This window comes from Symsagittifera roscoffensis, unplaced genomic scaffold (genome assembly GCF_963678635.1).
Source record: "Symsagittifera roscoffensis unplaced genomic scaffold, txSymRosc1.1 SCAFFOLD_131, whole genome shotgun sequence".
Classification (NCBI taxonomy): domain Eukaryota; kingdom Metazoa; phylum Xenacoelomorpha; order Acoela; family Convolutidae; genus Symsagittifera; species Symsagittifera roscoffensis.
The window spans coordinates 88,299-104,419 of NW_026970657.1; the positions used below are offsets into that span (position 1 = coordinate 88,299).

Here is a 16,121-nt window from a genome sequence, read left to right on the forward strand (position 1 = left end):
ACAATATAGACAAGATATCAACAAAGATATACAGGAACATAACATCCAAATACTTCAACAAAATAGTCTCACACTAAAATTCGAAATTACAGTAAGACTAAATAATATTGTTCGATACCCATTTCCATTAACTCCTCCAAATATTAAAGCTCAATCCTTACCTCCCCCATTTAAAAGTACAGAAATACTATATCAAAACGATAGATACTAAAAAGACATCCGATTAATAACTTTTTATAACCCATGATCAGGATTATCATACACATGTGTATTCTAAAGATATTCACATTTCCACACCTTCTTTTTCTTGTTTGTTTCCGAACCAACTCAAACACATCCTTCTCCTTGCACAGAACCTCAGGATTTACTAGTAACACACTACAATTGTGAAGAAAACGAACAAAAAACACTACATAAGTATGCTATAAATCAAATAACACAATGCGAATCCGAACCACAAGCTATAGAAACCACAAATATAAAGCTACGTTATACTCAAAAGCCCGAGCAACAACACTAACAGGATAAAACTCAGTTCAACATTTTGCGAGAAAAAAGTACATTGTTCACAAGTCTCAAACAGTAATAAAAACAGATTAGAACACAAATCTTTCTACCAAAGTAACATCGAATGATTATTACACCTCAGCCCTGAAGATTGTAAAACGAACATCAAGCGGAACTTCAAAAACACCAAAGTCATTTACGACTAGATACCAAATTTTCCTTTCATGGAGGACATGGAAGATTAACATATGACCTCCATGATAAAAATTAGATACCACAAATTGGAATAAATAGTCCCTCAAACTGCGAAGCAAATACAAAAATAAAGGATACCAAGAAATAATGTTTTTCGATTGGAAAATGCAACATGAAAAGAACAACTTACACGTGATTTAAAAGATGACACAATACTTTATCAAGGAATCAGACTCCCTTGCAAAAACAACCAAGGATACTGCGACCATACAACACGCACACAAGCAACTTTTTTGCAGGATAATTACTATCAGGTCTATTATCAGGGTATTATCATATTTATTATTAACAGATCAAATTATATTAACTACGAAGGAAACATTTTATGCTATTACACTTGTACCAAAAAAGTCACCTTTATATGTTTTTGAAGACAAAAGATTCTATTAAAGAATCCCAATAAGAATCCCAGAATCACAAAAACAAAATACGTTTTGTTGAAACACTTTCCCGAAGAACTTTTTTTGGGATACAGCAGTCCCATGTGGATCAGAAAACAGCCACAATGTTGTACAACTAAATTCGACGAAGACAAATACTACCTACTCACACCATATCCAACAATAATGCAACCATTGGAAAGGTTTTCACCTGAAAGTATTCGGGCTATCGCCCGCAACCCGAATATCGATTTACAATTGATCGGCATATACTCTAAATCAGACATACAACACCACATTCGTACACAACATTTTCAGGAACTACTTACAAAAATGGACACAATACAACGGCAATCAAAAGATCAGAATTTACGCAAACTTGCAGAAACAGCAGGATTTTCAGACATTTGCGCACAAGATTACAGCGGATATTTTAAAGATAATAAAGACTACATTTATTTAAATGGCGAAAAATATCGACCACAGGATATATCACCAATCAATGTTTTTAGTTTTGTAAATCTGAAAAAGGAATTTCTTGCCTTTCTAGGATGGCCCTACTACATTTTAGAAAGATTGACTATTTTATATGCAATGTTTATTTTTATCGGTTTTCTTTTCTCTCTATTGAAAGCAATCTATAACACATGCGCAAAACATACACAAGTAAACCGACAAGCAAGCGTAGCACGTATACTTTCGGCAGGATTTTTTGGAATTTTTTTTATATCAAAAAACAAAATACTTTCAGATGCACAATTAAAAGAATATATTACAAAAATATCAACTACACCAAACACATATGACGAACCACAACACACTACAAACGCATCACCAACAGCACCACAATTATCAAATTTACATCATAATCACCCATTATCACTAGTACCACGAAATTTTAGAAATTTAGCGCTCTTTTATATTACAAATTCAAGACCTAATTATATACAAAGTCCAATTCACCATATAGTAACACAACAATCTCAAAGTGACGACACATGTGAACAAATAATCGAACAGCCCCATATCACAAATTTTCAATCTCAGAACAATCAATTTGTTTAAAGATGGATCCGCTAAGTTGGATCCCTTCACCGCTCAATTTTCCACCCAGCCAATATCCAAAACCCAATTCCCATCATCCCACTTTTTGCTGTCCTGTCACCTGAATCTTCCCACATTAACACATCGTCCGGCATGGATTCTGATGCTAACTCAGACATCACAGTTTTTCACACCATCTCCCAGTTCAACAATTCAGATTTAGAAACCCTTGACGAATATGATAATTTAGAACCCAGCCCATCTACATTTTCTCAACCCCCCTTTCAACCCATCCACTCCCAAGCCTAAAGTGAATCCCCCTCTACTCTCTCTCTCATCTTTCCCAAGTGACACCAACATACTCCCCTTTTATGAATGAACGCTCAAACAACAGTTCACCAGATGACATACAGATATCATACGAACTAAACAACCAAATAACACTGCAACAACAATTAAAACACCCTCAAAACCTAACCATTCATCAAATATCATCAACCATAACGTCATCAAACCCAACAACTCCCACACTTTTTTCAAATTACACCCCTTCTTTAGCCCAATCCCCAACATCAACTCAATCATCATCCAGTACTAACCGTGCTTACAGAACTTTTAAAGGAAAATTTCCCAGTCATCCATTTACCTCCAAACCCGGAATAGCACGAGACTACATAAGTCATCCTGACCATACAAATACTACCAAATATCTTCAATTATTTTTACCCTTCTTCCCTCAATATAGATATACTCACTCCGACCCTAACACTGAACAACCCAACTATGTCGATGAGCATGTATTAATCCCGACACTCCATTGGACATCATATTATCACTTCTCAAACCCACTTTGTTTACCACTCATTAACACACCGGAAGAAAAATAAAAAATAAAAATGACCTTTTCAGACTAACTAAAGCATTAACACCTCGACAATTTACACACGTAGGATACAAAAAGTTATTAAAAATGTTCACCACACCCCGAGCTAACGACTCTTCCATCGAACACTACGATCATTTTATCATCCGACCTAACCAAGATCAATTCCTCGATGACGACAAGTTCGCTAACCCGCAACTAACCGAAAAAATATTTCCATCCAAACACCTTACATTTTCACGCTCAATTCAATAGATAAGAAACATGATCACATCATTTCAGAAGCACTTTGTGATACTCAAGCTTATGAATCATTTTACGAAAAATTTGAAACCTTTTCACTAACTTTCAACTTCCTCACACCCAAAGAACGTGATTTGCATTGTTCACATGACATCATCTTAAGAACTAAACAAACACAAACTTACACTTACTATAAGTTTATACAAAATCAATTTGACTTACATACACTATCACGACAACACCATCATAGATATCATTTCATTATATCTAAATACACATCCTCGTTTTTTCTTAACTTCACATATTGCATTAAGTATACTAACTTTCAAGGCATCCTCCGTAATTATAATCCCATCAACCAGATGTATATATTCTGTCCCCTAACCAGAACCTTCAATGTAGAAGAATCCCGACCACTAATTGTCCAGCACGAATACATACAACCTGTCGAAGTTTCAATTTAGAATTTATACACAATACTAAATATAATCAGAAGCTTTTTAACCTTCTCCAAAACACACCCTACGAATTTTCTATTGGCACTGAAGAATTAAAAACCATTAGGGCACTCCAATTGCTTTGGCCGCTACTTCAAACTAAAAACATCATATGCATGTTAGCAAAACTACTAACCACATCTGATGCCATCCACGATGTTTTCCCCCATGGATTTTTTCCCAATGACTAAAGAAATATGAATTGAATAATTTAAAAACTAACAAAATCGAAATGAAACTAAAACTTCTTTATTAAAGGTTTTTTCTTTTTCTTTAGTCTTCAGATCACGATCATCTACAAACAGAAAAACCAAATAAAAGTTAGAAACTTTTCATAATTTATAAACATCTATTAACAAATCGCACTGATTGATGCAGTAAAATTTCTTTCCCACAGTAGTAAGTCAATATATAAATTCTTTTCCCTAATGTAGTAAATCTAAGAAACAATGAAAATAGATTAGAAATTTCAATCCCCGCAGAGCAGTAAGTTTAAAAAACTCAGTGGTAAATTTATACAAATGAAAGCAGTACTAACCTTTCAGAAAGACACTCCTTTCCGTATTTTACTTGCACACAAGTTCTATCCGGACTCGCACTGCTCGCCCACGACGAGTTGTTTAAAATAATGAATTTCAAGTTTTAACTTTCACTAATAACTACTCAAACAAGTATTAACAAGTTTCAAACTTTCTTTTAACCCGGTTGGAAAGGAATCATATAATAATCCAAACTAACCAACGCAGCTTACTAGACACCATAAACCATAAACTAACAGCATGACTGAGAAAAGAAAACCCACGGTACCCAAACCGGGTTAAACCAGCTTAAGAACTGGATAAATTATTCTTTTGAAGACTACTGATAAATCTAAAAAAGAAAGAATAAAACAGGAAAAAGTCGAAAGACAAACCCAAACCAAATACTTTGGTTTTTGAGAAAAAGGCACAACCAAAACATCAAAAGGAAAAACCAGTAACGAACACAACATAAAAGGTTAACACAAAACAGGACTCCACAAAAAACTAGCATGAAATCGTACTCTCACTCCTGGCCTAACCCACCAGAAGACGACGTCCTGAGCATGCTTTATAGCCGGCCTAACCCACCGTGCCAGGAACCACGCTTCGTGACCAACTCCCTATTTTTGACAAGAGCTACACAAGGGTGAGTAACTCTTCAAAAATAACAGAGTTAAATTGAAAGCTTTTGTGAGAAAAACTAATAAAAAGTCGTAATTAAAAACAGAACTAACAAAAATTTACAGAACTAACAAAAATTATCTAGTGCAGTACATAGATCACATAGAATCAAGAAGGCGAGCATGAAAGACGACCGACCCCATCACTCTCAAACTAGAGAATGGCTGAACACAACCGATATGCCGCCCATAATCACAACTCAAAAGATTTGAAGTACGACTTGACATCGCAGCAAAGGACTTCATTGAATCAGACCAACGACCACCTCGATGTTCAAGATGTACAGATCCGAGTTACAAGGCATCCCCTCCAAGCTCGAGCTTCACGCCATTCCCAAACAAAATCGAAACACAGTTCTCCACTGAACAAGATTTTGTTGGCGGTCACAGTCAATGTTGAATGACAAAATGATATCCACGACTCAAGCTTCCTGGAGCTTCCTCCTCCAAGAACGGAGAAAAATGATGATTGCGACATACAAACGAACTTCATCCATCCTCCATTACAGATAGATGTCAAAGAACAAAAAACTCTGTAAACTCCGAATGGGTGGAACCAGATCCAAACTATAATTTATTATTGGTTATAATTTATATATTTTATCCCTATAAAGTATTAAAGGCTAACCAATCACACTCCATCAAACTAACAACCCACTTATTTGTAAATGCTGAAATTACTTGTAATTTCAGCACCAGAGAGATTTGAATTTAAGTTACAACCTAGTTGCTTTCTCCAAGAGACCGAATCGTATCAAAACCAGTATACTCTAGATCTATTGAGACTAAGAGATATAAGAGTAAGATTAAGATCGGTATTAGATTAAGAAGTTGCACGAATCTATCCGGCCGAAAATAAGATAGCGTGGCGAGCAAACGGTGTACCCTATCTGAAATTACTCTATGAGTTAGACCTTAGAACATAACTCAGTGGGGTGTCCGCCCAAGGCCCCCCCCCCCTTAAACCCGCCCCTCCAACTAGTCCTTGTTCAACTTCCTCTACGATCTAAGTTCGTGTTTTAGAATGCTGTGGTGTGTGCTGAGGCTCCTATGGGCAGCGCTGATAATTCTACCAGCTTTAAGGCGGAGTATGTCGCGGGGGATGAGATGACTTGGGAGGATGTGGACTACACAGTGACTTCATCTTGGACTGAGACCTTCGACCAATCGGGTCTGTTGAATAATCTAAAAGATCACTCTACTTGTAGTCTTTTTACTAGTTTCGCCCAAAATTGCTACTCTTGTTAAAATATGAAAGCTAATAAAATGAGCAAATCGCTGAAAGCAAAAAAAAACATAGGTTTTCAATTTAGAAAAAAATATATCAAATGTATATAACAAAACAGGCTCTTCTGTGTCTTGTCAATAGAAGTCATTAGGCTTGAAAATTAACTATATTTTATCATTTCAAACTCAGATTCAGAGAGTTTGAATAAGACTTGGTACCCTAAGTGGTACTTGGCTGTTTTCCACCCCCTTCACAGTATGACATTCTAGTGTATGGATGCGTTGGTATACTTCAATATAGCCCTTTTTGTTCCGACTTTCGAGCTTAAATTCGAAAAGATATTTCACCTGTGATCATTTTTGTAAAGTTATGAGGGTTTAAAGATTGCCATTTTGGCCAATTTGGGACAATTAACGCGCGATATATTTCGCGCTATTAACGCGTAAGCGGAGAGTTAATCCGTCTTAGAAATTGTTCCAAATTGGTTGAAAGAAGCTTATTTGACATAATTGTTTTGTTACAAGGAGCGAAATCTGTCCTTTTGTACTTAATATGGCGTGTGGGGTGATGATTTTCATTTAAAAAATTCAATTTTTTAAAAAAAAATTCATTTTGTTTCATTTCATTCAACATCTTAAATGTTATTACTGCTCCATAATTATTAAAAGGCGGTCGGAACATTCATGGCTTCGCCCTGGTACGAGCAGTCTTGTTCTTTTTAAATAAAAAATTAAAATCAAAGATACTTATTCTGCAATGATAGCAAACAAAGCTGTTCTAAGTAAAATAGACAGAGCTATTGAAGCAACAATTTTCAAAGGCCTGAGTTATAATCAGTGGTGTTTCGTTTCAAATTTTTGCTATTACAAACAAGTCTGTGCTAGAATGATTCTGAGACACATAATATGTATGAACCTAAAGACTTGCGTTCATAAGACCTTGTTGAGGACAGACGAGCTCAATGCCAGACTAGTGAAATACCAGACCAAACTCAAGGTCAGACTTGAGCAATAGAAACCTAATTAAAGGTCAACTGGTATAAAACTCAATGCACTCAGACAAGGTCAACTGGTCTGCTGGTATTTGATAAACTAATTAATTAACTGGTAATTAATTAACTGGTACTATTTGATGCTCAGTTTGTCGTGTCATTTTATAAACACAATCTCAATTCATTCTTCAACGATCAGTATCTCTTCTCTCTCCTCAGTTGAAACCTCAGATAACTCTCAAACCTCTATCCCCTAGTCCTACTTGCTCTAACTCTGAATCTTAACAGGTTATGGGCCCAGATTTCTAAACTTTTTGATTTAATAATTATTTGATTTCTGTCAGAGTTTTTTTTAGCTTTTATCTAGCCTTTAGCAAAGCAGAGATGGACTTGAAACTGGCTGGATTCAGTGGAAAGTCTGAAGATTTTCCAGCTTGGTCGACGAAGTTTGTGGCACTGATGCATACCAAAGGCCTGTTCAGGACTGTGATGGGCAATGACGATCTACCAGAAGCTGAACCTACGCTACCTGAGAATCCGAATGCTGACCAGATGACGGCGTACAACACCAAGATGCAGGAGCGAGCTGTGCTGATCCAGCAGAGGAAAGACAACCGAAACACAGTGTGGTCACATCTAGCTCTGGTCCTGAACAACACCACACTGATGTACATCAAGAACGACTGCGTGGCTGCGGATGGCTATGGCGATGGGACGAAGGCCTGGAGACTGCTGCAAGAGAAGTTTTGCAGTGTGGAGAGGCCTACAGTGGTCAGTCTAGTAGGCCAGCTTGCGAAGCTGCGCCTAGGATCAGAGGAGGATCTCGATGACTACTTCGTTCGAAGTCAAGAGCTGATGACGCGGCTGAGTGAAGCTGGGGAAGCAATTACGGACACACTCTTCAATGCGCTCGTGATCAACGGACTGCCTGACAGCTTTGAGCATTTCGTGGTGCAGGAGAGCTTCCAGCCGGCCAAGACTTTTACAGAGCTGAGAACGAGGTTGAGGAACTATGATGACTCGAGACGAGCTCGATGTGGAGAGAAGACTGGGAATGGACACATAGCTATGCAAGCTGTGAGGAAGAAGAAAGGAGCGTCGGGTGGTGGCTGTTTTGTGTGCGGTCAGAAGGGTCATTTGGCAAGAGATTGCAGATCCAGAAGTGACAGTGGTCAATCTGGTGCTCGAGGCAGTGGCTCGAATGAAGCAAGTGGTCCAACTTCAAGGAAGCAAGGGTGCTTCAAGTGTGGACAGCAAGGACACTTTGCAAGGGACTGCAAGCAGGCAAAGACAGGGTTCTTCAGTTGTTGTGCAACAACCTCAATGAAGGGAGATGATCTCATTGTGGATACGGGATGCACCGATCATGTAGTGCGCGACAAGGCTGTCTTCTCAAGCTTTGAGAAATGGGATGAGGGGACAACAGTTGAGAATCCGAACGGTACAATATCAAAGATTGAGGGCATAGGCTCGGTGGAAGTGGACATACGAGACTGTCAAGATGTGACGAGGAGCTACACTTTCCACAATGTGCTGTTTGTGCCGAGCTACAACGTGAATCTGATGAGTGTGAGCTCAGCAATAGCTAGAGGGTCTAGTTTCAGCTTTACATCAGACTCTTCTCATCTTGTGGCACCGGATGGTCGACGGCTACCAGTGAAGCAGCGCGGCAAGCTTTTCTTCCTGGAGTGCAAGTTCAAGAGGAACGCGATGACTCTAGCTACGAAAGCGAAGATGGAGACAAGTAGTGCAATGCTGTGGCACCGAAGGCTGGGGCATCTCAACAAGCATGATCTAATATCAGTTGTTGATGTCGGCGAGCTAGGGTTCTGCGAAGTGTGCACAGCTTCGAAGATGCACGAAGTAGCAATGCCAAAGAAGACAGAGAACAGGGCAACTGCAGTGGGGCAGCGGGTCTTCAGCGACATCCAGGGACCATTTGAAGTTGCGAGCATGCATGGAGCGCGCTATGCCGTGAGCTTCATTGATGACTTCAGCCGTCTGGCAGTGGTCAAGTACCTGGTTAAGAAGAGCGATACTCTTTCGAAGTTCAAAGACTTTGTAGCTGAGCACGGAACACCGAAGTGCTTGAGAACTGACAACGGAGGTGAGTATTCGTCGAATGCTTTTCGGATGTTCTGTAGAGAAATGCAGGTGAAACAGGAGTTTACAGTACCTAATACTCCGCAACAGAATGGCGTGGCAGAGAGGTACAACAGGGTGATAACTGAGATGACTCGATGTCTACTGGCCGATGCAAAGCTCTCAAAGATGTTCTGGGTACGAGCAATGTCAACGGCAGTCAGGGTTCGCAACTTGTGTCCTACATCCAGCAATGAGCATCGCATTTCATCAATGGAGATGCATTATGGGAAGCCATCGAAAGTCAACTACCTGCGAGTGTTCGGATGCCTGGCGTACTACCTGGACAGAGGAAACCGGCGGAAACTGGATCCGAAAGGCAAGAAGAGCAAGTTCATTGGTTATGACGAGGAGAGCAAAGCCTACTTGCTGATGGACCTGGAGACAAAGCGAGTGGTACGAGCAAGAAGCGTGACGTTCAATGAAGACATCATTCCAGACGACTTTCTGGTAGACAGTGAGCAGTCACAAACACTGGGTCTATCAATCGAGGGATGCATTGATGTAGAGGAAACTAGCACGAAGGCCATCACTGAGTCTACCAATAAAGCGAATGATAGTGGAGCAGCAGCTTCAGTGGGGGTTACGGAAGATGACCCAGTCGAGACTGAAGAATTGGAACCACCTTCCACAGAGCCTCCAGAGCAGAGGCCAACAGAGATTCCAGAGCAGCGGTCAACTAGAACGCGGAACCCTCCCATCCGATACGGACTGGCTTACACTCATGCTTCAGTGATAGCACAAGAGCCAAGAAGCTACTTGGAAGCAGTATCTGGACCAGAAAGGGAGCAGTGGCTAGCAGCTATGGCTTTGGAGGTGCAGTCACTGAAGGCAATGGGCACCTGGACACTTGTTGATAGACCAAATTCTCGCAAGGTCATTCCTGGACGCTGGGTGCTTGCTGTGAAGAGAGATGCAATGGGACAAGTGGAGCGGTTTAAAGCCAGATACGTGGTGAAGGGTTTTATGCAAGTGGAAGGACTGGACTTCAATGAGACCTTTGCGCCAACCTGTAAACCAGAAACAAAGAGAATACTACTGGCTTTGGGAGCGCAAGATGATCTTGTACTTCATCAGATGGACGTGAAGTCAGCCTTCCTCAACTCGCCGTTAACAGAAACTGTGTATATGGAACAGCCCGAGGGGTTCAGCAGCGGGGACAACCAAGTGTGTTTGCTACAACGCAGTATCTATGGGCTGAAGCAGGCAGGAAGGGACTGGTACCAGACGCTGAGCACGTTTCTTCTGGAGACTGGTTTCACTCGAAGCACCAATGACTTCTGTTTGTTCACGATGAGGGGAATGGATGATGCTATGATCTATGTTCTAGTATGGGTGGATGATATCATCATTGGCTGCAAACTGCAAGCAGAAGTTGACAGGGTGAGGGACCGATTCACTGACCGATTCAAGATGGATGATCGCGGTCCATTAGCCTGGTTTTTGAAAATGCAGGTCAAACGGGCACCTGGTTCTGTCACTGTGAATCAGTCTTGCTACATTGAAGACTGCTTGGAGCGCTTTGGGTTGGCTGACTGCAAACCAGTAGGGACACCAGCTGATATCAGCACTCAGTTGACGAAGAAGGACTGCCCTGGAGCGGGCTCAGAAGAAGCAGTGGCAATGCAGCGTGAGGACTACAGAGGCATAGTGGGCTCGTTATTGTACATAGCCAAGCAAACGAGGCCAGACATCCTAGCTACTGTGACTCAACTTTCACGGTTTCTGGAGAATCCTGGGAGAACACACTGGGTGGCTGCTAAGAGAGTACTGCGATACCTGAAAGGAACCAAAGATCTGGAGCTGTGCTACATCAAAGATCCTGATGGGTTCAACCTTTATGGTTCAGCAGATGCTGACTGGGCTGGTGACGTTGATGACAGAAGGTCAACAACAGGCTACAGTTTTCATGTGCAGCGGTCAGGAGCAGCAATCAGCTGGAGTACCAAGAAGCAACCTACTGCAGCAATATCTACCAGCGAAGCTGAGTATCAAGCAATGGCAGCGGCTGTTCAGGAAGGCCTCTACTTACGATCCCTACTCAATGAGATGGATATGACGTGTGATGGTCCAACTGTGATCAACGAGGACAACCAGAGCTGCATCAAGATGTGCAAAAATCCCGTAATGCAGAAGCGTACAAAGCACATTGATGTCAAGTATCACTTTGTCCGAGAGCGGGTCGAGGATGGAACATTTGCGCTCGAGTACTGTCCAACCGAAAACATGGAGGCTGACTTGTTGACGAAATCCCTGAGCAAGGCAAAGGTGGATCAACATCGTCGAACGCTGATGGGTTGCAGCCTGACATTGGACAAAGCCAATTCAGCCTGAGTGGGGGTGTTGAGGACAGACGAGCTCAATGCCAGACTAGTGAAATACCAGACCAAACTCAAGGTCAGACTTGAGCAATAGAAACCTAATTAAAGGTCAACTGGTATAAAACTCAATGCACTCAGACAAGGTCAACTGGTCTGCTGGTATTTGATAAACTAATTAATTAACTGGTAATTAATTAACTGGTACTATTTGATGCTCAGTTTGTCGTGTCATTTTATAAACACAATCTCAATTCATTCTTCAACAATCAGTATCTCTTCTCTCTCCTCAGTTGAAACCTCAGATAACTCTCAAACCTCTATCCCCTAGTCCTACTTGCTCTAACTCTGAATCTTAACAGACCTAAAGACCTAAAAACCTAATAACCCATGCGCCCCTGTGGACTAAAATTTTGAGCCATATAATTTCCATATTTCCATTCTGAATTTTTTGTCATATAATTCCATAGGTACAAAAAGTTATATGAAGTCTCAACAATAAACCGTTTCGCATAGGAGAAAATTTGTCAGACTAAAAATTTTGATATATAAGATATAAATTTTTCGAGTTTTGAATTTTTTTTTGTCGAAACTCAAGAATCAAAATTTTTCCTAAAAACCACTGGTTAGAAGACAGCATTCTTGCAGGTTAACTCTATAGGAAGATTTGCTATCTTGAAATTTTGAAAAAACCGGTTTTTTGTAAAGAACTTCGCGAAAAAATTTTTGCAAAGACCTTAACATGTCTAAGAAGCTTTTCTATCACAAAGTTTTTCAATTTTGCCAATATTTTTGGCCAGAATGAAGTTTAAAGCTTAGACTAAAATTGAGTTTAGACTAAAATTGGTCTATCATACCAAACTAATTTTTCAATTTGGTTATACACGAAATATTCACTATGGACTACGTTATAGATAAAATGCAAACATTTTTGCTTTAGAACTTTTTCTGGTAGTTTTGTTTAAAATAAGAATCATAAAGCAACATTGAAAAGGATAAAATTTTCTGCGAGTTTTGACATTTGAAATATTTAGCGTTTCAAGTGCTTTTATAAAAAAATTTCATGTGAGCAAGTGAAAAATTAAAAAGTGATCGTTTCTTACATACTCTTCGTGTATGAAATACATGATAACCATTTTCATTGAATGCAATTGCATGACAAGCAATTTTTGTGTAGGAAAGTCAACCCGGACACTTTTTTTGCAACTTCTAAACTCAATAACTGTGACTGCTTCAAAACAATCATTATAATGACTACGGTTTCATCTTAAATTTTGACTAGTTTAGGACTGTTTCTTCCAGGATTCAATCCACCAGGACAAAACCTTCCAGGATAAAAACCTCCAAAATAGAATGCCCCAGTAGACTCGATCCCACTAAGGCCAAAAGCACCATATCTCAACTTATCATCGAAGGAAAATAAGAGCATACATTTGATGAATTAAGAATTGAGTTTTCGGTTAAAACTACATCAATTCGACTTCCATATAACCTTTTAGAAGTTTTAACAGTTCAGCTTTCCTTTGACTCAATACAAGAGAGCGCTTCTATCACAAAAAGAAACCAGTCACATGGTACAGTCAGTTAGTCAAACAAATGATGTTAATTTGCGCCATTCGACATCAGTTCAAATCTCAAATTTGTTATTTTGAACAATATGTGTTGAATTTATCCCACATGGGACAAAACACCGAGCTTTCATTGAAGAGGGGTTGCGGGATAGTGTGAATTGTAGTCCTGATTCCTAGAAATTCATTTTCGTCTATATATCAATTTTTGAAATCTTGAGGACCACTGAATGTTGGGGTAGAACTAGTTTTTTTTTCCAGGTTAAATTTTGGTTAATTGATTGATAAGTAACACAGGAAGCAGTGCAAGTAAAATGAATAGTTTAACAAGTGCGATACGAGTTTGCGTAGACTCTATTTATTCCCCCACTAGGCAAATAAAAACTTGCTCCGGCGCTAAACTTGATTCATTTTGTAGAACACGTGCATTTTGCTTAGAACTAACAATAAGCTCCATTAAATGCGACACAAACAAAGATAGCCGGTTACTGTGCAAATAGCTCAAATTTTTCCGACCATGGTCTTAAAAAATTTTTTTTTTCAAACTAGTATAGACTGAAACGGTTTTATTATGAAAGGTTACTCAACCCAGTCCGATAATTACTTATGGTTCCTGATTTTTCGCAGAGAACAAAAAGAAAAAACGAAAACACACCCGGATACAAAAGTCCTCCCATTTTCAGTGGTCGGAACAAAACGTTAATTGTGTCTTAACTAACAAAAGGGGACAAAAAGTCATATTGAACAACAATGCATATTATTGTTCCGACTTTCGTTACGAAAGTAACGGAATATTTGTGCTCGGGGTGGGTTTTTTTTCTTCACACAAATTTCGACTTTTTAACTAGCCATTTTTGACGGAATTTTTTTATATCACTCGAAAAGTAATGTTGTCCTGAGCTTAAACTTGAAAAGATATTTTACCTGTGATCATTTTTTGTAAAGTTACGGGGGTTTAAAGATTGCCATTTTGGCCAATTTGGGACAATTAACGCGCGATATATTTCGCTCTTTTAACGCGTAAGCGGAGAGTTAATCCGTCTTAGAAATTGTTCCAAATTGGTTGAAAGAAGCTTATTTGCCATAATTGATTTGTTACAAGTAGCGAAATTGATCCTTTTGTACTTTATATGTGGGGGGATGATTTTTATTTAAAAAAATTCAAATTTTAGAAAAAAAAATTTTCATTTTGTTTTATTTCATTTAATTTCTTAAATGTTATTACTGCTCCATAAACATTAAAAGGCGGTCTGAACGAGGTACTGGTACGAGCAGTCTTGTAAGAATTGAGAATTTAATAACTCAGCTCCAGTTGAAAAGTGAGTTTAAAGCTGGTTTTAATTAGAGTTAAGTATTTGGTTATTTGAAGCGGTAAAAACATGAAATTTCCTTTTCGTGCTTCTTTTTAATTTCAGAGCAGCTGATGAATCTCCGGACAAGTCTTTTGTTTTTTTTTCGAAATTTTTATGCTCTAATCGGCTAAAAGCTCAAAATAATTTGCATTTGAGAAAAAAATTTGGTGCCCTCTAAACAGATATTTTAGACGCTTTATTGATTTTCAAAAAGAGATAAGTTAAACTTGTACAGCACGCCAAACTTGTCTTGCAATTTAACGGACATGAAACAAAGTTTTGTCAGATCAAAATTTAAGGGAAGCTATAGTAGAGGCTAAATAAAAAAGTAGTTGCTCTGTTTTGCTTTAGTTGTCAACCCAGCGACATACGAGAACATAGAGTGCAATGCTACCACTTATGTCTGCTACATAACTTACGAAGCAGACTTCAACCAACTCTATGCCCACTTTGTCCACCTCAGTATCTATGTGAGTACATTTCACGGCTCTTTTCCAGTCCCCTCTCCTAACTTTGATTTTCAGTTGTGAAATTTTGCATGGTGAACAACTTAATTATTGCCAGTGAACAAATTTGTATCTTAATACCTTATCGTAACATCACACACTCAGCCATAATCACACGTAATCCACAAAAAGGGGAAAAAAGAAATTTTGAAATGTTCCCCCACAAAAAGAGCCCAAATTACATCTTGGAACAATTCAAAAAAAACTGGAAGGTGGATAGACAAAAAAAGTAGTTCTGATAAAGCGTGACTTTCAGAAACCAAGATTGAAGTGTGTGCGGTTTTTTTGCCGATTACGCGCAAACGCTCAAACTTAATAAAAATTGTAGAGCTTTCTCTCAAAATTGCTCAAATCGTAGCAGGAACTGTTTAATCTTCAGCTATTTTTTTTTGAAATTTATTCCAAATTTTTACATATTTTTTTACAGGGCAAACTCAATCCACTTCTAAAATAATGTGAAAATCATACGTTCATCATTAGCATAATAATAGACAGAAATCACTTTTAAATACTCTAGGGTCCAAAAATTTTTCAATGCTCATCAAATTTCAATAAAAAATCGGATTAGAAGCCGCTGACACTGTTTAACAATGTTTTTGCAAAAAATATACTCTAATCTCTCCTTTCAAGCAAGTTTTGAGCGTAAATGTCTCTAATAATTGGGGTTTTCTTTCCAAAACTTCGCCGCCGCCCATGTGGAACCAGATCTAAACTACATTTTATTATTGGTTATAAATTAGATATTTTATCACTAAAAAATTTAATATTAACCAATCGTGATCCATCTAATTAACAACCCACTTATTTGTGAGTGCTGAAATTACTTGTGATTTCGGCACCAGAGAGATTTGAATTTAACTCAGAAATTAGTTACCTCTCCAAGAGACCTTTCGGCAATCGCAATAAGCCAGTATACTCTAGTTCTATTGAGCCTAGCAGAGACTAGTTAAACACCCTGAGACTAGTAGGTATAAGAGTAAAATTAAGATCGGTATTAGACTAAGAA

General features: G+C 38.8%; 1 protein-coding gene across 1 annotated transcript in view; it reads left to right on the forward strand.

Annotated features, from left to right (window-relative positions):
- LOC134855896 (uncharacterized) overlaps positions 1 to 15,079 on the forward strand; it is a gene marked incomplete at its 3' end in the record, with an annotated part of 92,921 nt that extends 77,842 nt beyond the window's left edge. Inside the window, 2 exon segments of the mRNA XM_063872282.1 lie at positions 6,039 to 6,181; positions 14,961 to 15,079. Of these exon segments, the coding sequence (XP_063728352.1) occupies positions 6,039 to 6,181; positions 14,961 to 15,079 (262 nt within the window).
- Positions 15,080 to 16,121: the final 1,042 nt, after the last annotated feature.